General features: G+C 48.7%; 11 protein-coding genes across 11 annotated transcripts; 7 read left to right on the top strand and 4 right to left on the bottom strand.

The window, feature by feature from the left end:
* Nucleotides 1-289: 289 nt before the first annotated feature.
* Nucleotides 290-958, top strand: FVEG_09335 (hypothetical protein; the record flags this gene model as incomplete). The annotated part of the gene is made up of 1 exon (XM_018898326.1): nucleotides 290-958. One exon carries the CDS (start codon nucleotides 290-292, stop codon nucleotides 956-958), a length of 669 nt encoding a protein of 222 aa, XP_018756189.1.
* A 75-nt stretch (nucleotides 959-1033) lies between these two features.
* On the top strand, nucleotides 1034-1664 carry FVEG_16563 (hypothetical protein; the record flags this gene model as incomplete). Its single annotated transcript, XM_018905811.1, has 2 exons — nucleotides 1034-1096; nucleotides 1221-1664. 2 exons carry the CDS (start codon nucleotides 1034-1036, stop codon nucleotides 1662-1664), a joined length of 507 nt encoding a protein of 168 aa, XP_018756188.1.
* Nucleotides 1665-3010: 1346 nt separating this feature from the next.
* FVEG_16562 (hypothetical protein) lies at nucleotides 3011-4931 on the top strand (the record flags this gene model as incomplete). Its single annotated transcript, XM_018905810.1, has 2 exons — nucleotides 3011-3820; nucleotides 3957-4931. 2 exons carry the CDS (start codon nucleotides 3011-3013, stop codon nucleotides 4929-4931), a joined length of 1785 nt encoding a protein of 594 aa, XP_018756187.1.
* Nucleotides 4932-5936: 1005 nt separating this feature from the next.
* Nucleotides 5937-7145, top strand: FVEG_09332 (hypothetical protein; the record flags this gene model as incomplete). The annotated part of the gene is made up of 1 exon (XM_018898325.1): nucleotides 5937-7145. One exon carries the CDS (start codon nucleotides 5937-5939, stop codon nucleotides 7143-7145), a length of 1209 nt encoding a protein of 402 aa, XP_018756186.1.
* Nucleotides 7146-7475: 330 nt separating this feature from the next.
* Nucleotides 7476-7691, top strand: FVEG_16561 (hypothetical protein; the record flags this gene model as incomplete). Its single annotated transcript, XM_018905809.1, has 1 exon — nucleotides 7476-7691. The coding sequence occupies one exon, from the start codon at nucleotides 7476-7478 to the stop codon at nucleotides 7689-7691; it is 216 nt and encodes a 71-aa protein (XP_018756185.1).
* A 917-nt stretch (nucleotides 7692-8608) lies between these two features.
* Nucleotides 8609-11095, bottom strand: FVEG_09331 (hypothetical protein; the record flags this gene model as incomplete). The annotated part of the gene is made up of 3 exons (XM_018898324.1): nucleotides 8609-9494; nucleotides 9550-10257; nucleotides 10311-11095. 3 exons carry the CDS (start codon nucleotides 11093-11095, stop codon nucleotides 8609-8611), a joined length of 2379 nt encoding a protein of 792 aa, XP_018756184.1.
* Nucleotides 11096-12064: 969 nt separating this feature from the next.
* FVEG_09330 (hypothetical protein) lies at nucleotides 12065-13626 on the bottom strand (the record flags this gene model as incomplete). Its single annotated transcript, XM_018898323.1, has 4 exons — nucleotides 12065-12566; nucleotides 12610-12735; nucleotides 12788-13347; nucleotides 13381-13626. The coding sequence occupies 4 exons, from the start codon at nucleotides 13624-13626 to the stop codon at nucleotides 12065-12067; spliced, it is 1434 nt and encodes a 477-aa protein (XP_018756183.1).
* Nucleotides 13627-13913: 287 nt separating this feature from the next.
* Nucleotides 13914-14667, top strand: FVEG_16560 (hypothetical protein; the record flags this gene model as incomplete). Its single annotated transcript, XM_018905808.1, has 5 exons — nucleotides 13914-13965; nucleotides 14016-14090; nucleotides 14137-14288; nucleotides 14334-14371; nucleotides 14418-14667. 5 exons carry the CDS (start codon nucleotides 13914-13916, stop codon nucleotides 14665-14667), a joined length of 567 nt encoding a protein of 188 aa, XP_018756182.1.
* A 598-nt stretch (nucleotides 14668-15265) lies between these two features.
* On the bottom strand, nucleotides 15266-19831 carry FVEG_09329 (hypothetical protein; the record flags this gene model as incomplete). Its single annotated transcript, XM_018898322.1, has 9 exons — nucleotides 15266-17751; nucleotides 17806-18080; nucleotides 18135-18420; nucleotides 18481-18505; nucleotides 18559-18750; nucleotides 18800-19051; nucleotides 19165-19363; nucleotides 19412-19462; nucleotides 19514-19831. The coding sequence occupies 9 exons, from the start codon at nucleotides 19829-19831 to the stop codon at nucleotides 15432-15434; spliced, it is 3918 nt and encodes a 1305-aa protein (XP_018756181.1). The 3' UTR covers nucleotides 15266-15431.
* Nucleotides 19832-20344: 513 nt separating this feature from the next.
* Nucleotides 20345-21263, bottom strand: FVEG_09328 (hypothetical protein). Its single transcript, XM_018898321.1, has 3 exons — nucleotides 20953-21263; nucleotides 20562-20897; nucleotides 20345-20509 (listed from the first exon to the last, which is right to left on the bottom strand). The coding sequence occupies exons 1-3, from the start codon at nucleotides 21183-21185 to the stop codon at nucleotides 20374-20376; spliced, it is 705 nt and encodes a 234-aa protein (XP_018756180.1). The 5' UTR covers nucleotides 21186-21263; the 3' UTR covers nucleotides 20345-20373.
* Nucleotides 21264-21983: 720 nt separating this feature from the next.
* Nucleotides 21984-23476, top strand: FVEG_09327 (hypothetical protein). Its single transcript, XM_018898320.1, has 3 exons — nucleotides 21984-21996; nucleotides 22061-22605; nucleotides 22659-23476. Exons 2-3 carry the CDS (start codon nucleotides 22413-22415, stop codon nucleotides 23303-23305), a joined length of 840 nt encoding a protein of 279 aa, XP_018756179.1. The 5' UTR covers nucleotides 21984-21996; nucleotides 22061-22412; the 3' UTR covers nucleotides 23306-23476.
* The last annotated feature ends 496 nt before the right edge of the window (nucleotides 23477-23972 follow it).

Here is a 23972-nt window from a genome sequence, read left to right as displayed (position 1 = left end):
AAGAAAAAGAGAAGTTGGGGTTGAGGAGGGACCAGATTATTAGACAGAATGGACATCCAAACATGTGTAGAAATGTCACTGCAAGGCACTGCCAGTGCCAGTGCAAATGCAATGACAGGGACTGGAATATAAGGTCCGCATTCCGGGGTTACACAACAAAACAGCACAGTGACCCGCCCTCACCACAAGAGTTCTCTTCCTCCTCCGCATCAAAGAATTTCTCTCCAACCTCATCGCATCTGACGGCCGCGCACTCAACACTCGCAGCCCGCCCAGTCGTCAAGGCAAGATGGCGCCTGTCAGCTTACTCGACTGCCCGGACGAGCTCATCGACCATATCGTCGAGCGCCTCCCGGGAAGTGCCATCAAGGCTGTCCGCAAAAGCTGCAGGCGACTGAACCGAATCGCGTCGCCATGCCTTTTCCCTGTCTTGTATCTCTCCTGCCACCAGCTTGATCTCAACGTCTTTGAGATGGTTTCAGAAAACCCTCTTCTCATCGGTGGCGTTCGCGAACTGGTCATCGACGACACCACCGTCCCTCTTCCGGACACCATACCCGACTGGCGCAGCTACCAGAGAATAGTCACCCTTCCCGAACACCCAGAGGGCCGACGTTCTCATCTTCAGCTGTACCCCGGTGACACTCTCGATCTTTATTACATGAGAGACGAACCCTCGAAAGTAGTCCCTACCAGAGAGGGATGGGAACTCTTCAGAATGACCGCCATGTGGCATCACGACAACCGCCTGGCTCACGCTGACGTCAAAGCACTGAAGGAAGCACTTCCCCATTTCAAGAAACTCGAGCGCCTTGTTGTCTCCAACCGAAATGCCATCGATGACTTCTCTGAGGGCGCCCAGAGTCGCGTTTCAGCAAGCCCTGTGGTGCGGAAGTGGAGGCGGTTTCAAGCGGAACACGGCCAGATTGCTCCTCTTGCCCCGAGATGCGATTGGTAGGCCAGCGGGTTGGGTATACGGGACAGGTCCCGAGTGAACACACTGGACTGGTTCATGGAGCATCTCAGCGACATCATGTCGAATCTCTATTACTTCACACTTGGGAGTGAAGACTTCTTCTCGGAAATGAGTTTTGTCGTAAGTTCACCTCCATCTCCCAATTCTGGCAATACATGCCGATGCATCATCTCTTCGCCTGTTCTTGTTCTTCTGAGAGGCTCTCACTGATGCGTTACAGGGCGACACCGAATTTGGCGAATAGAAAACGGAAAAATTCGAAAAGACCGAATACCAGTACGCGGCCCCCAGCTCCGAGCTCTTCGCCTTGGTTCGAGAGGCAAGAGTCATGCATCTTGCGCTTTTGGTCCTTGAAGAGCCCAAACTACAGTCCCAGCTCACCGAATTTCGTGTTGATGCGTCTCACGACACCCTGGTGAACTATTGCCAGCCCGGCCTCCCAATCACCTTATTCGACAAGCAGTCCCCGTTCGTTAAACGACTTGCGACTGGTTTCGCGTCGGCGAAGAATATCACCAAGTTTCGCCTCGTTCTCAACAGTTGTGAGAACCACAGGTTTGCCGAGTGGATCCTCAAAGAGGGCCGCGTCTCCCACACACTTTCATCTATGCCTCAGTTAGAAGAGCTCTACCTTGAGCTTCACGGATTGCCTGTCTTTTCGGCCCTCCCTGACATGACCTTCCCATGACTGCGCTGTGTGCACTTCAGCTGCGGTCACTTACACCCAGACACACTTGTCGAGTTCCTGGAGCGTCAGGGTAGCACAGTAAAGTCACTCATCATCGAGCATTGCAGTCTCTATCCGGATGATGGCTAGGACGGCTTCTGGCCGTATGTGATCGAAGAATTGACCGATTTTCACGATGAAGGCATCTTGAAGCTTGAAGAAGCCATCGTTGACAATGTGTTTAAGGGTGTACCGATCAATGGCTGCGGAAGAAATGGGTCCTTGAAGGAACTTGGGGTCAGATGGACATATGACGGAGATGGAGGGTGGGTTGAACAACGAGACCCTGGGGAGGAGGAAGCAAGCGAGTGATGGGTGGGTAGCGTCAACTTTGATCGAGGCGGGAAGGATGTAATCAGGTCGGTCACTGGCTTATCCTAAATTAGACTAAGATAGGTAGTCAGCAGTGTATGGAGTTTAGATTACACCCTAATTCTTAGTTTGGAGTTCTGTAACATCATCATAAAGCGGACTAATATTTGTAAATCTTCTGAAAAGCCATAATTATCATCATAAGAATTACGCAAGTTTATGTCACAAATTCCTGTTAATTTGACGAGGTTCTCCGATGTTCAGATCGTTCATCTCGTGTTGTTAAGCAGGCGGCCAAGGGCCTAAGATCATGAAGCTGCGACACCCGTTGTGTAACCTAGCTTACCTTAACCAGTGGTAAGATGTCGCTGGAGATTATAAGGTGCTCTTGACAACTTTCTCCAGCCTTCCGCGCTCTTTGCATCATCCATGTCCACACTTGATCTATCCGTTTATCTCTTGGTGCTGGAGTTTGACGTGTACGGTTCACATCAGCTGAAAGCGAAGGGAAACTCAAAGAGTTATGGAACCAGATGAAGCAGAAGACTTCGGCCGAACCTCGTTGATCCTGTTTCCAGTTCAAATTCTCCCATTGTATTTGTCGCTAGTGAGGTGATTGATATAAGTCGCCTTAGTTGTCTGCTTCTCTGAAGAGTTTCAGACCACAGCCATGGTTCTTGGCTAATCAACCACTAAACTCTTCAAAATCGCAATAGATTTAGATGAGAACCCCAAAACTAGACTAAGATTATCTAACCATAGGTTGGCCTTAGGATTAACCAAGTGTGTTCGTTCACTGGGAGGCGGCCCACATCAGAGGTTACACAACAGTTTGGCGCTGTCAGTGACAGTGAAAGTGCCAGATTCACTTGTCTGAGGCATCCAGGCAACCAAATCAACTTCTCTCATCCGCATCCGCATGCGAACCCACTCCTTCATCTTCTCTTCCACTTCATCCTTCTCCACATCCATAATTCAAGTCTCGACCCTCAAACATGGAGTCGTGTCACATTCTCAGGTTGCCTGACGAGCTGCATGTCGCTGTGGTCGAGCTTCTTCCCGGCGACGCACTCAAAGCGACGCGTGCAACTTGCCGCAAACTCAACAGCATCGCGTCACCCTACCTTTACCCTGTGCTCTACCTCTCATGTCACCAGCTTGATCTCGATGTCTTCCGACTCGTTGCAAACAACCCTCTTCTCATCGGCGGCGTCAAAGAGCTCGTGATTGATGATACAACCCTGTCGCCTCGTCTAGCCAACTGGGATGTCTACAAGACTGTAGCCTCGTACCCTCAAAACTGGCCCGATTGCAAGAAGGCGTATTGCTCGGAAGATGACTTCGAATATGAAGGACGGGTCTGGTCCGATGAACCAGACAAAGAATTCCATGCTCTCTACAACGCTGTTCTCAAAGGTCACCACATCAACCGCCGAGGACATGCCGACATCAGCGCCCTCAAACATGCCCTGCCCTTTTTCAAGTCACTACAAAGCCTCGTCATCAGCAACCGCACCGCTGATGATTCCGAGGGAATCTTCAAAGGCGCACAGAGTGAAAAGTCGAGCAGCCCAGTTGTCAAGATGTGGAGGCGCCTTGGAGTCTCCAAGCAAGAACGACCTCCTTTCCCGCCAAGATGCGACTGGGTGACTCCAGAGCTCAAGGAAGAGCTTGAAGACAAAGCGCAGGTGATGCACCCGGATCGGTTGCATGACGAACTGGACATACTGATCGAGGCATATGGACTACCAGCTGCCAAATGGCAAGTCCACTTGACACGCACCCCAGACGGTCGATACCCAGTGGTAAGTCAATACGATGTGCCGGAACAACACGTCTGAACTGAAAGTTCAGTCACTCTATGGTGAAGGTTGACTCCCGCATCAGACGAATTCTGACACGATGTCCCTTGTAACACGCCAATCACTAACAAAGCTTCAGGCAGGAAATCGTTGGGGTTATCGGAGAGGACCTGAATTCGCTTGGACTAACTTCAATTGGTTGAAACGGCACTACACATTCTGTCGGTCGATCGCGCGAGAAGGTCGTGCTATATCTGTGGCTCTCCAAGTCCTCGTGGGCCCTCGCATACGTCTCACTGAATTTAGGGGTGATGCCTCTCCTCGCATCGGTGCCTTCGTTGACAAGGTATACCCTTCATGCCAGCCGGGTCTTTCAGTTCTGCTCTTCGACAATAACCACTCGCCGCTATTGCCGAAGCTTTTACCTTCTTTCTTCAGCAACTTGACCAAATTCCATCTTGTCCTGAGTAACTGCACAGAGAGAGAAGGTGTTTTCTATATTGATCAGGGATTCAAAATACTGCATCAGGGCCACGTCACCGCTATTCTTGAATCTTTGACACAACTAGTGGATCTTCTTCTCGAACTTCATGGCATGCCGATCATCTGTGCGTTGCCGTGTACCCGTTTCAAACGGCTTCGAAATGTTGAGTTCAGTTGTGGCCAGATGGCTCCTCAAGGACTACTCTCCTTTCTCCGACAACACAGCGGAACTCTCGAGAACCTCGTTATCAAATACTGCTGTATAGATCCAGATATCTACGACGAAACGTGGGAGGATACCATGCAAGAGATCCGCGACATGCAGGATGCAGGAATTCTGAATCTTGGGTTTGGACATGGGGTAGTGATCGGTGTCTATGACCCTGCTCCCTGCCGAGGCTGTGGGAAGAACAGTACCCTCGAGATCGAGGATACGGGATGTCCGATTAACAGCTGGGAGTTTATTGAGCGTTCACTTTGGAGGCATGTTGATGGCTACCCTTGGGAATTCCAGGATCACGAAGGGTCTTACGTGGGCCGAAGTTTCGATACAGAAAGCGAAGACGACGACAGTGATGAGGATGGCGGAGATGAGGATGATGAAGGCGAGCAGGAAAGTTCCGGGATCTAATGCAAGATGCCTCACTCAACTCATCAAATGTCCTTCTAAGCTCGTCCTAAACTCACCAAAATCTTTCCTAAGCTTATGATGACTAGTCTAAGTCTTTCATCTCTTAGGATAGAGGTCATTTCGCCTCCCAGGCGAAAGCAAGCCCAAGTGGGAGTGTTGCCGAAAGCGAATTTGTACGAGTATTTTGGCCCAATTAATGTGTGGCCTGTTTTCGACACGCATGTATATCTGAAGTCATCGAGCCTCTCAAAGCATGGCGAGAAGATTCAAGGCTAAATGAAAGGCTTAGGGGAATTTTGGCTTATAGGCCATTCAACCTCGGTAATGTAATTTAGTTTCATGGCTCTTCTGACTCCCTGACTGCTATCCTGGGATAATCGTGTCTCAAGGAAATAGTAGGTGAAATTGGAAAATGACTAAGAGGTCTAGGTTCGTAGAGTATTCATCCATCGAGTTATGTAACGGTAAGCAGACGAGACTGTTGAAACATTTGAGATCCTCCGAGCGTAGGTAAACGCAAGTCCTTTTGACGCAAAAAGAATGATTGATTGAAGGTCATGTCAACCTTATCATAAAGTTCTTCAAGGTATTCTAGCACTGTCTAAACAAATGGCCAATTGAGGCTTTATTCATTTGTTCCCTGTCATTTATTGGTCATGAACCGGTGAACTACAAGGCTGTTTGGTGAACCGTGAACATTGAATGTAAGTCGATTATTCTTTGTTCTTGTTTCGGATATTGATTACAGTACGTTGATATTTCAACAGGCAACAAACATCTTGTTCGGTGACATATTACTATTCTTTGTTACCAAGAACATCAAGATGTGTGACTAAAAGACTCCAGTATATAATGAAACGAAGTAACTACCAACTCTCATCTCCTTCATTCCATCAAACACTTGCATCTTGCATCTTACACAACAACCAACTTTCATAACTCAACCATCAACATACACAACACAACACAACACTCTACAGAAAACTATCATCCACAGCCACCAAAATGCCTTCTCTCTTCTCAACCCTAAGCGTCCTAGCCCTCGCAGCTACCCACGTCTCCTCCCACGTCATCATGGTAGAACCCCACCCCTTCAACCTCGACACAGAACCCCTCTACCAAACCTGGCCCCTCAGCGAGGACCTCCCCTTCCCCTGCCAAGGCCGCACCCAGCACCCCGAGCAGGTCACAAAGGTGACAGCCGGCAAGACCCAGCTCGTCAAGTTCTGGGGCAGCGCCGTCCACGGCGGCGGGTCATGCCAGTTCAGCGTCGCCTACGGAAAGGAACCCCCCAAGGATCCCAAGAAGTGGCATACCATCTACAGCATCATCGGCGGGTGTCCCGCTGAGGCGGAGGGTAACATTGCGTCCACTGGTACGGATCCGCATGGGAGGGAGAACGGTAAGGAGTGTGGTGATGACAAGGGCAAGGAGTGTACTAAGCAGTTCAACATTCCTATCCCGAAGGATATGCAGAACGGGCCCGCGACTTTTGCTTGGACTTGGTTTAACAAGATTGGTAATCGCGAGATGTACATGGTCTGCTCTCCTATTGAAGTCGTAGGCGGGAAGGATGATAGCAGCTACGTTGATACGCTGCCTGCTATGTTCCGCGCCAACATTCCTGGGGAGTGTACTACCGGTGCCAGTGGAAGTGTCATCAACTTCCCTGAACCCGGCGATTTCGGTAAGATTTATGAGCAGGGTACGCCCGGAAGTGAGGGTACTTGTGCCAAGGGTGTTGAGCCCAACTTCAAGGATGACGCTGCTGCTCCTGGGCCGGAGAAGCCTACTGAGTCTGCTCCCGCTCAACCTAGTGGTACCGCTCCTGCGCCTGAACAGCCTTCTGCTCCTGCTGAGGGTGCCCCAGCTACGCCTTCGGCTCCTGTCCAGCCTAGTGTCCCTGCACCCGCTCCCGAACAGCCCTCTGCCCCAATCCAACCTTCAGCTCCCGCTGCCCCCTCTAGCATGGTCACAATGCCTAGCACCCCCGCTCAGCCCACCGATGCTCCCGCCCCAATCGACTCAGCCAAGCCCGAAGCCGGCGCTCCCGCTTGGTCCGGTGAGTTCCAGGCCTGTCCCTCTGATGTCAAGTCCGGCATGATGCACTGCTTCTCTGAGGCTACTTGGGGTATCTGCAACGGAGGCTGGGCTTTTGTCTCCAAGGTTGCTGAGGGCACAAAGTGTATTGACGGCGCTATCGCTGCTGAGTAAACTCTGGTATTTGCGATTGATTTCTTGTTTTTGTTTTTGATTTTGTGATTAGGGTTTTGTTTATTATAGGATAGATGAAATTAAAATCATTTTTTTTGGGGATACTAAACCTCTCGTCATAGTTTGTGACAATATGCAGTAGACAGTTCCTTTATCTTGGGACGCGATGTCCATAAGCCAGACAGGTCCTTGACGACGCTCAACTTCCTCAATGATTTGTCGTTAGCTCGTTTGTCTTGCTGTAAAGAACTCAAATTGGTACAAGGACCAACCAGTTCCGTAAAGTCAAAGGTAGCCTTGAAGACCACTATCCTCTGTACTACAGCAACAATGCAGACCATGCATGCCAGGGAAAAGATCGAAGCTTCCTACACGAGTCGAGTTGTCGATTTCACCGGCCTCTATAAGCAGCACCTACGCAATCTGATGGTGTGGGTTGAGAACATTGAGGGACAAGTTGAGGTCCTCTCATCCGCGTCCGCACATAAGGGCATACAGCCTGTTGGAGCTCTTTGTGGACGATTCGAAGTGCCCGCAAGTAGCTAGCTTGAGGGCAGGAAAAATAGTTTCACGCCAAAGTTCAAGTCCTAGATGGCGTTGGTCAGATCGTTGCTCTTGAATTGAATCCTCTTGGCATTGGCGAGTAGACTTTGACATGGGGCCTGAGATCGATCTGTGCTTCCCATATACGCACAAGAAACCTGGAGTGTGTTTTGCTGACGTTCGAGCCGCTTCTCATCGGGATGGGAATACTGAGACAAAGATTGCTCTGTCCTGGAGTTTAGATCGTGTTAGAGGTGTTGTAGAGTGATGCAAATCCCCTCACTCGTACCTTATACCTCTAAATTCCTTTCACTTTCTTTTGTCATACTGTTTCTTTCTTCTTTGTCTTCTATCACACTCCCAAATACGAGGCTGTGTCAGAAAGTAGTTAGTTTGTTTCTGTACACGGGGGTAGTTGAGAGTCGGGTCAAGGTACTGGTACTACTAGAATCCTAGTTGGGAGTTGTTGACAACACGGTCGGGATCATGGCTCTCTGTAGCATCTAGGACTTTCTTGTCATCTGATTTGACATACCGCCAAATGTAATCGTGCCCTCTGTGGCCATTGGCAATGGGAGCTGGAGGATAACTCGCGCTAGCAAAACCATGCGTGAATGCTCAGTATAAGCAGTTTGATTCACCGATAAGCGCTAGCTACCGAGGAATACCATTGGCTCTTTCCAAAAACAGTCGGTGGTGCGCTGACAAAGGCGAAAGCCTCCTAGAACAATGCGCGCGGCACTTGGTTAAGCTTGACGGCGAGAGGACAAATTTCTGGGTGATGGTTCAATTCATGGCACTACTACATCCGGGTAAATGTGACCAATTCCATCTACCATGGCAAGATTCTCGATCATATCTATCTAACAACACTTGCCTGACGTTCATCAACACAATCTTCACACCAGAGCATTCCAACATCAGGTTCGCTCCGCCTTGTTGCCAGTAGCAGGCATGACATCCCACATCGACTCCCCCTCACCAACAATGATCGAGTACGCTATCTGAGCATAATGCTCAGCGACAGGCACCAAGTGCGGGTTGATCTCGGCGTAGCATTCAATCAATTGGAAGAAGAGCCACGGGATGTGATGCTCCATCATTCCCCACTGCTTGACTTCAAAACGAGCCTGGGCACTACCGTCATCAGGCGGAGTTGCTAGAATGACAAAGCCCATGGTTTCGAGGCCCTTGATGAGCATTTCAGCAGCCCGGACAAAATTTCCATCCTGACGTAAACGAATTCCAACGTAGGCATAAAGGTGTGCGATGCACCAGCGGATCTGCTTGGCGGGTTTGCCAGAGTAGGTCTTCTCAATAACACGCAGAAGCTTAGTGGCCTTTTCGAGGTCGAATTCTTGGTCGGAAGGCACCTGCTTGTCCAATTCTTTGCTGAGCTCTTTACGCCGAACGCGAACAGCCTCGGTGGTCTTGAGTCGGTCCTTGCAAAGTTCGCAATCACATATGAATCCCCATTTGGCCAAGCCCTTCTGAACATCCTGGTATGATTCCGAGTCGGTAGATGGGCGGTACGGAATCGTTAACTCGGTGCCAACCGGTATATCGCGTGCCGCACGGATGATAGCCATGTCGCCGATGAATGAGCGACGGCAGTTGCCGACACAAGAATGGTTGATGCGGGCGGCGAGAAGCCAGACACCGACGGAGGTGAAGAGAGGCCTCTCACGAGTGGAGGCGCAGACTTCGGGAGCTGGGTTGCCGCTCCAGACGTTGTTGCCACAGAAGTCGCGAGTGGATCGTGGGGCACCGAATGAATTGAGAGAAAGGATCTTCTCGACAAGGAAGCTGCGACACCAGATTAACGAGTGTTCCATCGGGAACCAGGGGCAAGTCAACTTACGCATCAACAACAGGACGTCCGTCCCCCTCGGTAGCTGTTACCGGTTTGTATTTTCCATGGTGTAGCTCGGTAAATGCAGAGAGAGCTTCCGGATCATGGTACAGCTTCTGAACAACCTTGGGCCAGAGATTCGCGGATGCACCAGCCGTCATGCGCTTGGTGTTGAAGTTGGCCAAGAGAGTGCATTGGTCCGTCACTCGGGTCTCGTCAATGAATGAGTACTCAAAAGCCTTCTCAACGAGGAGTAAGTCACCCGCTTTGACAGCCTTGGTGGTGTACAGACCGCGACCGCGCCCAGGCGACTCCCGAATCTCGACAGGCTTCGAGTAGGTGGCGCAATCAATCAAGGGAGCTCCCTTGGCTGCCTTGGCTGTCTTATACATCTTGTTGAAATTGTATTTACCCGTGCGCTGCTCTGTCAGTCGTGTCTTGACAGAAAGAAGAGTTGTCTCGGCCGCCTTGTTGTCAGGAAACTTGTCCAGGAGGTCGATGAGCATGGCTTCGCAATCCTCGAAACGGTTCAGTCTATAGAGGGCGATGGCATGACGGAACAAAGCCTTCTCGGTAGGAGCCTCAGGGTCATAAGCCTGGGTGACATCTAGCAGTGCTTCGGCGGGTCGGCCAAGCTTGAGGTTGGTGAGGGAGCGGTTGAGGTGAGCCAGCTGCTTGTCTTGGGAAGTCTCGGCGACATCGAGGGCTTGGGAGTACCTGCAGTTCACAATGTTAGCGATGAGTGAGTTGAAGGAGGATGGGCGACTGACGAGTGATGAGCTGCTGCCCAGTCCTTCTTGCCAAAGGCCTTGTTGCCGAGATCGCGGTAGCCATGACTGGTCTTGTCGTCTCGGTCTGGGTTAACTTTCCATGCCTCTGGGATTCGTTCATCGCCACGGCGCAGGGGAATGATGTCGCCCGGGTGGTCGACTCTCAGCGTGTAGTAAGACTGGGGGATCTGACAGAAATTCGGGGTGATGGTGTCATGAACGCGCTGAAAAAAAGGGTTCTTGACGATGCACACACGATAGTCCAACATTGTCCAGTTGCAGGAGATCTCCTTCTCCAAAGGCTGGTGATACAGCTTGAGCAAGACAGCTGTACCCGCCTGATCCTCGACGATGAACATGATAGCCTCACCACGGTCGACAAGCGACAGCTGGTGGAGGAGAACCTTTGATCCCCAATGGTGAGTTTCGAGACGCATCTGGGAGATGCTGATTGGCTTAAGGTCCTTCTCCGGGATGGCGCAGGGTGGATAAGGCCCTTCAACAGTAGTGATGGGGATAGCCGAATGGTCTTCAATCAGCTTGGAGCCGGGGAAAGAATAGTCACTTCCGCAGGCCATTCGGACGAACGTGCCAGCCGGGTTTAAGCCAGGTGTGAGAATGGCCTTGCCGAGTACTCGGGCCATGAAGAGTTTCTCGACGGCATCCTTGGTAGGGTGGTCGGTAACAAACTGACCCTTCTTCGTCTGGGCCTCAGCCAGGGTCGCTTGGGTAGTCTTGACCCATTTGACCAAGTTCTTGTCCAACGAACTGTCTATAAGATCCATCGTATCCGTGACGGCGGCCTTATTCCGTGAACACTGTTGGTGATGCAAGATAAAGAGCGATCGTAGGTGTGAAATGATAGGAAATCCCTGGCAATGAAAAGAAATGAGGACGGAGAGGAGAGGTTGTGAGAGCAAGAGGCGGGGGCGGGGACGGGGGGTGGTGAAGATAAGAAGGAAAGTCGCGGGCTGTAGTTGCACAGGAAGGAGCGCTGCCCGGTTTTCAGGTGGCAAGGCAACAATCTCTGTTTGTGATTCACGCACCTTCCAGGGCAGGTACTTTGCAAGACCGCGACTTCTAGCAAACAAACAGCAACTGCCCGCACCGACAAACAGTGTCCGCAACTGTAAGCTGAATGCTTGGTTTTAGCGTTATACAAACAGGGATAGTGGAGTCAATCTGGCATGGGAGATTACAGCTAAAACGTCAGTGAAGTGAAAGCGTTCTTCTGTGTTACTGTTTACCTACAATACACATGTTCTTGCCCGATTAGCCCTGTTTTTGCTATTGTCTCGCTTACCTACATAGGTATGCTTCACCTGCCACAGCTATCCGTACACTGCCCAAAAACCACCCAATCCGACTGTATGTGCACCTAGATACTTGGTTATTGGAGAACAAATCAAGCAAGGTGATGGCTGAGGTTGTTCCGGATTGCAGACAACATTTGTTATTGTTTGCGTATTTTGGGGGTATCCAGCTACAAACACAGTGATCTGAGCAAACGCAATTGGAAGTAAACTATCACAGTGCATACAGGAATCCAGCGAGTCCATTGCGGTCCGTCCATTGTATATGTCTCCGTAGCCGTAATCAGATGGCTCTCAACAATTCGATCTCTGCGATGAACGCGAGCCATGAGCTCAGACTGTGAGAAAATACCACAGTTAAACACAGTCCAAGGCTTGGTGGGATCACAAATCGTAAAGTTAAACCGTCGCAGCAACTTCACAAAATTAGCCTCGTCCCTCTCAGTCATTATAAAACTTAACATAGACCTTGTTCAACTCCATCAAAGCAACCGGTCTCCCCAAACACTGCCACCGTCCATAACTAAAGATCAACTCCAGCGCACTCTCCCTCTCCCTCAACTTCTCACCCTTACTCTCCAACCATCTCTCGGGTCTAAACTCTCCAGCATCAGAACCCCAGATATCTTCACGGCGGAATATTCCCCACGCGCAGTATCCGATTTTGGTACCGTCGGGGATGAATTTTCCTTTCCAGGTGTCGCCTTGGGGGGGGGGGACTTGTTTGGACATTAGACCTGCGACGGGAGGGAATATGCGGAGACCTTCTTTTATGACGGCTTGGAGGTAGGGCAGATCACGGCCGATTGCGTCGGGGATTACGGGTTCTGAGAAGTGGGTTTTTGAGATTTCGGCGCGGAGGGTGGGGTGTACGAGAGGATTGGTGATGATGTGAAGCATGGTTAAGCGAATGGCTGTAGCTGTTGTATCTGAGCCCGCGACACTGCGAATATTAGCGTTGGTATAAATCAAAGCCAAGGACTTACGTTTGTAACAGAATCTCAGACTCTGCCTCCTTCTGGGTAAGGCCATGAGCAATAAAAGACCCAAGCATATCTTTCTGAACCTTTTTATCTGGTCCGAATCGCTCAGCCGTGACCTGTTTCGCAATTCTTTAATCCATCAGCACTTTCACATCCACCTCGATTAAACACCGTTACTCACCCCATCAACTTTTCAAACCCAAGCCTATCCTTCTCCGACGGCAAAAGACTTTTAAAAACCGGTGAACTCAGTACCTTAACCAGCCACGGAATTATCGTTGTCACCATCACAGCTGGCAGCATCTCCTCCGTGATCTGGATATACTTGTACACATCAGAATCCGTCTCCAAGAACCCAAGCGGCTCACCAAACGCCAAGTCCGAAATGACATCTAACGTGAAAAACTGCGCGCGCCGACCAAAATCAACTGGCTTTTTCTCATCTGCGTACTTTCCCAATAATTTCATGAAGGATAGTATGTTCTTGTCAATCTTTGGTTCGAGATGCTCTACCTCGCGACCGCGGTAGCCAGCTGACATTTTAGAGCGCAGCTTGAAATGTTCGTCTTCGTCGCGCCATGGGAGAATGTTGTTGTTACCAGGATCGAAGCGCATGCCGTCATACCAATCTGATAGACGGTATTCGGTTCGTACGTTGAGGATGTGACGTATTAGTTCTGGGTCGTCGGTGAGAAGATCGTTGGGTCCGACCCTAGCAATTGAGCCTGTCGATATTGTAAGCTTACAATGGAGATGCGATTACTGGATAACTACCGTATTGTTTCGTGACTCCCAAAAGTCGAGGTATGCTCTTCCACCGCCGACTTTCTTGATTAACCACCATTTTGAGAGTGCTGCTAGGCGAGGGCCTTTAAATTCGCGCAGGCGGTTGTACTGTTGCCATGTTGAGAGGACAGACCAGAGTACCACGAATATGGCCACGAGTCCTGCGATTGCAATTGATGGACGAACGTCGCCAACGATTTCGCGCATATGATCAAGGAAAGATGCTTCAGCCATGATGGCGCTGCGAAGACCAATCCTCAACTATTTGCGGTAGATGCTTATATTACCAAGCGTTAAAGTTGTTAGTTCGCGGGAACAGTTTACGATCAGGGACCAGCGGCCCGAACCCGTGGGGACTTGGCTTTACAAAAAGAAACAATCCTACAGGGCCAAGGGGAATTAGATTAGATTAAATAGTAAAGGGTAATAACCCTAGGTAGCTTAGGTAGCTAAATAAGACTCTATTTTTATGTATGCAGGACGATGCTGTGAGTAGTAAAGCGTCAATTAATTCAAGTATTATGGCCTATTGCACCGAAAAAGAACGAACATACCACGCTTTCAGAGGACCCAGTACGTTACTCTCGCTGATTTGAGCCATCTTACTGATTATCCCCAATCAGTCGGTATGAAACACGCCTCTCTCATCAAATTCATCACTAACATCGCGCCACATCAGTCTGAGCAAGAACGCTTAGGTGAGTCGTTTACAAGAGCATCATGAGCATGGACTGATCGGGGTAGATCTTCAACATCATTTGTTCACGCTCACTCTTGGCGGAAAGCTATATCTCAGCCCAATTGGAGATACCATGCATTTGAGCCGCCCTCTGGATGCAGGAACCGGCACTGGTGTCTGGGCGATTGACTTTACCGATGCTCATCCCGAAACACAAGTACAACACCTCATCTCACTCGTCGCTTCGCCCTAACACTTCCAGGTCATCAATATCGACCTCTGCCCAATTCAACCAAACCTGTACGCCTTCCAACTTCAGAAACCGGTGTTCCCACCGACAACACAGCCTCCCCACGAATCTCCAATTCCAAGTCGACGACCTCGAAGACGAATGGGCATTCAACTACCCCTTCGGCTTCATCTTCGCCCGCATGATGACCGGCTCAATCGGCGACTTACCCAAATTCTTCGCCCAGTCCTTCAACGCTTCTAGTCCCGGCGGTTGGGTTGGATACCAAGACATAACATTCCCGCACAATGCGACGACGGGACCCTCAAAAAGGATTCTTACATTGATCAGTGGTCCAGCTTCATGATCGAAGCGACAAATAAGTTTGGTCGCACGGCGGAGAGTGCCAAGTTCTACAAACATCAGATGATTGATGCGGGGTTTGTGAATGTTACGGAGGTGGTGTATAAGTGGCCTACTAATAGATGGCCTGCTGATCCTTATTATAAGTAACTTGGTATGTTTTTTGTTTCTGGGGAGGGAATTGAGCTGACGATTTAGGATTTTTGTGTAATCATAACATCGCGGGTGAGCTGTCGGGTCTTTCTATGGTGCTCTTCACAAAAGGGCTGGGATGGAGTCCCGAAGAGGTAGAGGTGTTTTTGGCAAAGGGTAGGACTGATATGAATGGCAGACGTATTCACGCTTGGTGGCCCATGTAAGTGATCCCTGAGATTGTGAAGGGGAACTACTGACCAGTTCAGATATGTTGTTTATGGCCAAAAACACGAGGCTTGATGCAATCTGGATACGGCTAGTACTGGGTTGTGAGCTTGTGGCCAGGTAAATGATTGAAAATTCTTCTTCTTAGTCCACAATTTCACACGAAATGACGTGGAAGAGAAAGACGGACGAACGCTTATTATGCATATCCCAACTCTGATGGATCTGTCACCTTCAAATTGGCCGGTACAGTATAAATGAATAGCGGTTCAAGCCTGGCATACTGGCGATTAAAAGGCCAAAATACTTCTAGCCAGAAGCTTATGTTCGCCTACGGCTACTCTTTACTAGCTAATTCCTATGAGGGTTGCTCAGCACGATAACATAGTCCTTAGTTGGCTATACCCTTCAGCTCTCTGAAGGATGAAGCATACTAGCAACAAACCCGTGCTGTTCTTCCACGGCCCAATCATATGGTGTCTTTCCCATGTGATCCTTGATCTGGACATCGGCACCCATTTCCAACAATAAGTGTGTCGAAGCCATACAGCCATTCTTCGCAGCCCAGTGCAAAGCTGTCCGCCCACAATAGTCGACCGAGTTGACATCTGCCCCTCTCCTGATAAGATAGTCCAGAACTTCAAACCTCTCGTTCTTTGCTGCTAACAGCATAGGGGTCCATCCGTGTACTCTAGCGTCTATATCAGCGCCTTCAGCTACCAGGACGGCGACAACATCAGTATGTCCATTCCGGGCTGCGATTTGAAGCGCTGTTCTACCGTGCTTTTCTCGCTGGTTGGGATTTGCTCCACGCTCTAGGAGAAGACTAGCAAGATCGGCGCGTCCTTGTTCGGCTGCCTGGGTGAGGGCAGTACTTTCACCAATCGGATCCTGAGCGTCAATGTCGGCGCCGCTTTCTATCAACGACACGATTCTCTCCTTGTACCCGCTGTTTACGGCTGTACGAAGCCCTGACACGACTATGCTTCCATGTGATTTGTTTGAGGCCATCTCTTCAAGAATGTTGCGATGGTCCCGGCCCGATAATTCTGACTGAAGCTTATCCAAAATCTCCTGTGCATCATCCACTCGGCTCGCCAGTAATTCCACCAAGCTGCCGTGACCTCTTACCACGGCAGCATGTAGTGGGGTCCACCCGTCATCGTCTTTAGTATTGACATCAGCCCCAGCACTTAAGAGTTGAGCCACTATAGCTTCGTGGCCCTGCATCACTGCCATATGTAAAGGAGTTACACCACGCGAATCTGGTGCGTTGGGGTCTCCTCCATATTCTAGTAGGGCAGTTATTGAATTGGCGAACCCAGCGTGGGCACTCCAATGTAAAGGCGACTGCTTGGCGTCGTTCACGTAGTTCGAATTAGCTCCGTTGCAAAGGAGAAGGCGTGTGATTCCCTCGTATGGGATCGCCCAATGCAGCGGTGTGTTCTCATAACAATCCCGTGAGTTAGGATTTGCACCATTCCTCAGAAGGATAGTGGCTGCTTGCTCATGGCCTCCTGGGGCGGCCCAGTGTAGCGCAGGACTCTCTTGTTCGTCAACGGCATCTACTTCGGCACCTAGGCGTAGAAGAAGATCCAGGGTCCCGATGCTGCCCGCTTCAGCAGCCAAGATCAGTGCTTTGTTGGTCTGCGAGTTGTCTGACACGACTCGAGCATGCTGGTCAAGGAGCATCAAAACTATGTTGTCATGTCTGTTGATCACAGCCCAGTGAAGAGCCGTCCAGCATTCGTCATCCTCAATCGTCGAATCGGCACCATTCGCGATGAGGAGTTCCATCACCTTCCCATGGCCATTCCTCGCGGCCCAAAGCATGGCAGTTTCGCCTCGCTCGTTCATCAAATCTGTATCGGCGCCTCGGAGGAGAAAGGCTTGCACCAATTTTGCAAAACCACGGCGTGAGGCCAGATGAAGTGCAGACATACCGTGGCTGTCTTGGTGATCAATGCTAGCTCCAGTCCCAAGAGCGGGCTCAAGAACATCATATAAGCCCCAATACGCAACTGCATGAAGCGACGTAAATTCTTTTGGAAAGGCTTCATGCCAACCAGCGGTGCGGTGTCGGGGAATGCACATGGCTTGCATTGAGGAAGCCAACTTTTTCTCATCTTCTAAGAAATCCATGATCTCGCCAACGTCGTCATCACCTTGGCCAGCTGCGAAGTGGTCTCCCCAATGATGGGAGGCGTAGCCGAGAAGAGCATAATGACCCATTCGTTTATCGAGTTCTTGCTCAACTTGGCAAGGGCCGGTACTGAAGACGTCGAACGACAAATAGGTCAAGCAAGTTTTTGCCAGATGGTTTTCTGGTTCCAAGAATCGGCCTTGATGCTTCGAAAGGTATTCATGGAGAGTTAGATGGATGAGTCTCGCGTCGTCCATGTCGTCACCGATCTGGAGCAGACCAGCCGTGACGGACAGAAGAATATGCTTTTCAGTAAACGCCAAGTCATCAAGCTCTGGGTCTCCAGGTTCAACACTCAACGCATGAAAAAGTTCCTCCGAAGTCAGCGGCCTCTTGGCATAAAATACGTATGAAAGTGCCTTCTTAGCCAACAGACTATCGCCCTCGTCAAGGCTCTCTATCCTCTGCCAAGCAGCGTCATAAAACTCTTCTAATTTTCCAACCAGAGAATTCAACGATGATCGAACTTGTCTGAGATTAGAGCGACCACATAAATACTCAATCTGTAGGTGGGCCAGGAGGAACCTGCAGATATAGCCATCAGTAACTAAGTGCAGCGATTAGGTGAATTTGACTAACATCCCGTCAGTCTTTTTAACCAGAGTACTAATAATATCATTCCTGAGAGCTTTATCTCTGCGCAAGAATGAGCGCATTCTTGAGTTTGCTCTCATCTTGGCATCAAGATATGTCTCCACATCTGAAGGCCGAGCTGCAATGGTGATTTGTGTGAGACGGCCAAAACTTTCTGTGAGGTCCAGATTCATTCGAGAGGTGATCATCAAATGTACAGAGGCATCCACGTCGCTAGCCAATCGAAGAAATGCATCTCTATTTTCTTCAGGGCATTCATCCTAGCTTCCAGGTCAATACAGATTTGAATAACATTGGAGTAGACTTATGATTACCAGCGCGTCAATGAGAATGAACGTCTTCTGAAAACGCTTAGACAAAGACGTGATAAGTGATATACGCTCTTCGTCGCTCGGCAGTGATCTCTTTTCGAGATACTTGTCTCGAAAACTAATAATGTCAGGCGGTAGCTGACTACACGCTTCTGCCAGCTGCCTGGTAACGCTGGCCCAAATGTTGGTCTCCGAAAGAGTTTGCTTGTCCTTGTAATCGCAGTAAACGTAAGCTATCGCGACTTCGTCTTTCTTTGTGGTTTCTTCAAGATAATTGATGACAGTGGACCTATGCGAGTATGTAAGACAACAGTCTTCTTGTGACCATATCGGTGAATCAAATACTGACATCATGACCGATTTTCCAGAGCCAGCTGAGAAAGTTAGCATCACTGGCAACCCCACGTTCAGCAATGGGTTCTCTTACGATTTCCTGCACACCATAGCATAGTGCTTTCCTCATCACTCGCAGAGAGCCAGTCCTGGAATTTATCGGAGTCAAGCAACCATTTTCCAGTATCGCCATGGTGTTTCGAGAAAAGGCTGCGCTGCTTGTCACAAAAATCCAGACTCGATAGCCATTTGATAAGGTTTTCCCGCTCAACGGTTACTTCGTGTGCTGGAAACTTCGATTAGCTTAGGGCCTGAAACCACTGCCGAATGCTCACTGTCCAAATATCCATCCATCCTGTTTGATCTCTCAATCACGTACTCCAGCCTGTTGTCAATACGCTCCGTCAGAGCCAAGTTCTCATTTATTCCAGTAACAGCCGCTCGAGCATGAAACTTTCCCTCCTCCACTCCCAGTAGAATGCAGTTCCTGACTACTCCTTTTTCTCGTTCAACAGCCTTGTGGAGGTTTTCATAAGCTTCTTTCAGCTCAGAGTCCTCGCCGGATAGAAGAGCTCTAAGTGCTTTGACTATCAAAATTATAAGCAAAAGAATACGTATTGTCGAACTCGTTTACAGCTATATTGACTCAAGCAGGCTTGCTGGCCTAGAGAAAGCCGTAGAGGAGAGAGAAACAACTCACCAATGCGTTTTGTCTTCAGGTACCTCGTACAGATGGCACATAAGACTAGAGTAGAGGCGAGAACTTCAGTAAGTGCTGCTCTGAGTTCCGCAATTGCCGGGATCTTATGCTCCAACACGCTCAGACGCGTTAAATATGATCGCAAATCTTCAAAGAAGTTTTCTAGCTTGTCATAGTCTGCCGAAACGCTTTTTGAGACCTTGAAAGTTATTAGAAAGAAAATAGCAAAGGAGCCCATGCCACTCACGCTTATAAGATACCGCATAGCGGCGAATATGGCCTCAGTCGCCGGATATACCTAGCATGGTAGTTAGTACCGCTGTATATGGTAGGGAACAAGATATTTTACCGTTTTAGTTGCATTCACTACAATGTCCCCGATCAATTGAATAGGGGCCAGTGCCTCTTTTACAAGCGTCCTAAACTTGTCGATCTGAGAGCCATCATGGCGGCGCCATTTAAACTTTTCTTCCTTATCCTCGAGTGCTCCAAGAACTTGCTGCACATTAGTAGCGCGTTCTAAATCCACCTCTTTGCCCGTGATTGCCTTGTATCGATCAATAGCTCCTTGCCAAAGCAGACTTATATCCGATACTTCAGGGTCATTCTGACTTGGCCTTGATGAAAGCTCACTGCGTTCATCTCTGATATTTTGGGGGTCTTGCATCCTTTCGCTAGCCTTCTAGGAATTAACCATGGGCAGGGTGCGTATGTCGTCCTAAATGAATGATCTGCAGCAGTACAAGTGGCATTGATTGATGTGCGAACCTAAGCTCAGCATCATAAAACAAGATACCAGAAGTTTAAGTCTGGGGGGGTTTAAATGATGGTGCGACGTCCAGTTCTGGGGTTTTAAATACCTAATAATAGTCATATGTTGAGTGGTTGGGCGTCTTTTTCCCACTGCCCAATCATGAGTGCTGTATATCCGCCGTGTAGTGATCCTTGCAACCCAGCATCAGCTGATGGTTGGTAATTAGACGCCTGTACTCCGTACTGTAGGTAGTTATAAATACTCATTCTTTACCCCTAGAGTTCTAATATTAGGATACTTACCAATAGAGTTCTAAAATAGTTAAAAAATTATTATTATTTTCTTGAAAAAAAAAAAAAAGAAAGAAAGAAAGAATAAAAAAAGGAAATTAATTTATAATTCTTTCTATTAATTATATAGAAAGAAAAGACCCTTTAATTATTTTATTTAACTCTTTAATTCAATTTTAATGCATACATCTTTAATGGAAGTAGCTGTCTTTTGTTTACAACTGGGAATCCATGTTGTTCATCAGATCTCACCAGCTTCATCCCTGCCCTGTCAAAAAGTTGCAGGAATTTTTTATCCTCTCTATTCATTCGTCAGTTGACAAGTCGCGGAAAGTGGGCTTGAAGAAACTTACCTTGTAACGCTACCGTCAAGTTCATCAAACTTGTCCTGACCCCAGGTGCTCAAGTTCTCCTTGAAGACAATGAGGCCATGTTCCTTTTGCAGCACAGCTTTGCACTTTTCAAGGAACTGCACCAACTCGTCGTCGTTGAGATGCCCTATGCACCATTGGATCCAGATCAGGTCGTATACAGCGCCCTCGGTGGGTTCCCATTTCTCAAGGCCAACATTGTGGATTTCTCCCACGCCAGGCTTTCCGTGTAAGCTTGCTGTGAATTTGGCCACGGGCTCGACGACGTCAACTTGATCCGCCAGCTTGAGAAGCAGTCCTTCTGTTATCCTGCCAATTCTATCCAGTTCTCTATTAGCAATTTTGTCCCGAGACATTTCAATCCGATACTTACCCTGCCCCACCCTCGAGAACTCGTGGTACTCTTTGTCTGCCGCTCTTGATGCCAATTCCTAGCCTCGCCAAAAACGTGCGCGATCCTTGGAGATCTATGCGGGAAACGGAGGGCATGACAGCCAGAACGCCGCCAAGCATTCCGTTACTATCAGAAGCAACAGTCTCCCAGTATTCCTTGCATTTATCCGCTTGTATCAAGCTATCGGGTTGGGAATTCGGCGGGTCCGACATGATGAGAGAGCTATGAGTAGGTGTACGGAGAAAGAAAATCCGCTTCTAAATTTTGCCTGCATAAAACATTTGTGCTGCCCACTGCGCCACATGTGGCTTGCTCACCCGGGATGTCATTCAAGGAATTTCTTCGTCATGGCGATCAGTCGCTAGCCTTTGAACAAGTTGCAAGGGTGATAATGATCATTCAAGGGTCCTATCTGGAGGTAAATTTACGTTATCCCTTGGTAGAGTTGAATAGCAATGTTGATGAAAAGAGAAAACGCCACAGCGGTCGTGCAGGGTAAGTAGATACTCAAGACAACAACTTGATATTCCATGGCTGTGATGGCAACGCAGTCATCAATTGAGATACGACAGGTCTCATAGAACAGAATTCTTTCTCAAACGAGGCTTGAATTGCATTGATTCATTCTCTTATTCCGTTGAGCTATTGAAAGTTGCATACTAACTTAAATGCACCCTTCTCTAAACGGCTACCAGGAAAGCTTGGTTTTATGATATGGTCATGAGACAAAGAACTGTGTTAGAAACCCATGAGTCTACTTGGAACACCTTCTTCTTGGCAAAACATGCGGTCTTTCTATGCCTAGAAAAAGTCATCTCGGCATGGGAAGCCAAGTGCCGGCTTGGCAATACGCGATTCTTGGTATTGTTTTGTCGATAGAAGGCGCCCCATTGATCCGAGGCAGTGCACCTTGGCATCTCTTCTCTCTTTGATATTTAATAAGTAATTTCACTGCATTAAATTACAAGTATTGAATGATAAGGCTGTGTGATCTTGACTTATAAAAACAACAATTCTTCATAGGTATATATAATTCGACATACTCCGTATCCACTCATACAAAACCCATTAATAATATTTTGCCCAGACTAGTCCACGTACGCATTGTCTGTGCACTATTCTTGGCGAAGCAATTCAGAGCCGAAATCGCCGGATGCCAATCTCTTTTCTTTTCTTTTCCTCTCTCAGCCCAGACAATTTTCGCTCCGAATAATAGTGGGCCCACCCCAGCACGTCATCCCGATTAAAGGAGTGACTCTTTTTTTCTTCTTCTCTCCCTTTGAAATAACTCTTCGAGGCGTTGACTACAAAAACTTTCGCTTTTCAAAGACGCCATTGACCTCACGACCGTTGGATTGTAACGAACCGCGTTATCGACGTTGGGAACGACTTTTTCGAGAGGGAATACGTTTCGGCAATACTTCCGAATCTCGGTCAATATGCCCGACTCTGGTAGCGATAACCCCGAAGCTGGGCCAAAGGGAGAGACAAAGAGCCCTGTGGTCAGCAGATTCACGACGGAGATTGATACGCGATGGGGTGATATTCTGCTTCTCATTTGCTTCTTCGTGGCTGGTCTCGTTGACAGCGCTGCGTTCAACATGTACGGCTGTTTCGTCAGTATGCAAACAGGTCAGTTCATATCTCTCAATTCACATCTCAAACTTCAAACTCACATCCTACAGGAAACACAATCTTTGTTGGTCTAGGCGTCAGTCATCAACCCGAAAACCTTCCTGGGAAAGCATGGTCTCGCTGTTTTCTCGCTATTGTCTGCTTTGCCCTTGGAGCTCTGTTCTTCTCCAGCTTCCATCGATTTTTCGGACCTCAGAAGCGTTGGGTCCTTATCACGTCATTCCTCATCCAGGCTCTTCTCACTGGTCTGGTCGCTATCCTCGCTACGACCGGCGCAGTTTACAACCATCCCCACGGTCGGGAAACAGTGCACGAGAATGGCTGGATTATCGAGAGAGTCCAGGACTCATTCCCAGCAACTGACTACGCTGCCATTATCATCCTCGCTTTCCAGAGTGCAGGCCAGATTGTCGCCAGCCGTGTCCTCAAGTACAACGCCATGCCTACAATCGTCCTGACAAGTTTGTACTGCGACATGATGAGCGACGCAAAGCTCTTCACTGCACCTATCAATGACAATGCCGATCGAAACCGAAGGGCTACTGGAGCTGTACTTCTCTTCGCCGGCGCTGTTTCTGGTGGTTTCTTGTCAAAGTCTTGGGTTGGATTCGCTGGAGCTCTTTGGATCGCTGCGTTCCTCAAGCTGTGCATCACTTTCGCATGGATCCTCTGGAAGCCCAAGTCCTCCAACAAATAGACGAATGTAATCCAAAATGGTCGAAAAAGGTCGAATTATGGTATGCCTTGTGGCGCGTTTAGATGTGAGCATTGATATCCAATATCTAGATGTATTAGATGGTTAGAAGTTTATAGAATTGAATAGAATAGTAATTAATTGGAGAATTTGATATCTTTTCTCAGAAACCGATCCTGGTGCTGTAACTCTAAATCACTCTGCACTATTGTTGTCCTGCTGGCTATTTATTATATCTCCCCCCGTCAAGGCCTGGTGTATTTATGAAACTCCGCATTCTTTTGCTATGTGAACGACGTTCAGACACTTGATGCAATGGCCGAGAGGCGTCGAAGCCAGTATGATTTCGCCGAACTGTAGAGGCCTTCGGCTAACTTCTCATCAGCGCGGCAGGACCAAGTAGCCTGGCCTTGGCTTGTATTATCAAGAAAAACGATCATATTGACGACTTGTCATCAGAACATACCATACCAACATGCAACCTATGTTGCCGATAGGCTATAGCGATGGAGTGAGGCTGCATCCATATGTCAGTAGACAGCAGGCAGCTATGGGGGCCTTCAAGACTACTATCAGTATCAATCGGGAAAGACTGCATTGTTCGTCTTGGTTAACCGAGTGAGGCCTCATTCTTTAGAAGCGATGCTGACATGGTGTCCTACGTCTCAAG

The sequence above is a fragment of the Fusarium verticillioides genome, chromosome 5 (assembly GCF_000149555.1).
Source record: "Fusarium verticillioides 7600 chromosome 5, whole genome shotgun sequence".
NCBI classification, from domain to species: domain Eukaryota; kingdom Fungi; phylum Ascomycota; class Sordariomycetes; order Hypocreales; family Nectriaceae; genus Fusarium; species Fusarium verticillioides.
The sequence above is the reverse complement of the archived record's forward strand: the minus strand, read 5'-3'. Positions and strand labels throughout refer to the sequence as shown.

Excerpts from the sequence above, each read along its gene's own strand:
- FVEG_09328 (XM_018898321.1), bottom strand. The coding sequence starts at position 21,185 with ATGTCGGACCCGCCGAATTCCCAACCCGATAGCTTGATACAAGCGGAT. Across the intron at positions 20,898-20,952 it reads GTTCTCGAGGGTGGGGCAGG|AATTGGCAGGATAACAGAAG; the intron begins GTAAGTATCGGA and ends AGAACTGGATAG. Across the intron at positions 20,510-20,561 it reads CTTGACGGTAGCGTTACAAG|AGAGGATAAAAAATTCCTGC; the intron begins GTAAGTTTCTTC and ends ACGAATGAATAG.
- FVEG_09327 (XM_018898320.1), top strand. The coding sequence starts at position 22,413 with ATGCCCGACTCTGGTAGCGATAACCCCGAAGCTGGGCCAAAGGGAGAG. Across the intron at positions 22,606-22,658 it reads TTTCGTCAGTATGCAAACAG|GAAACACAATCTTTGTTGGT; the intron begins GTCAGTTCATAT and ends CACATCCTACAG.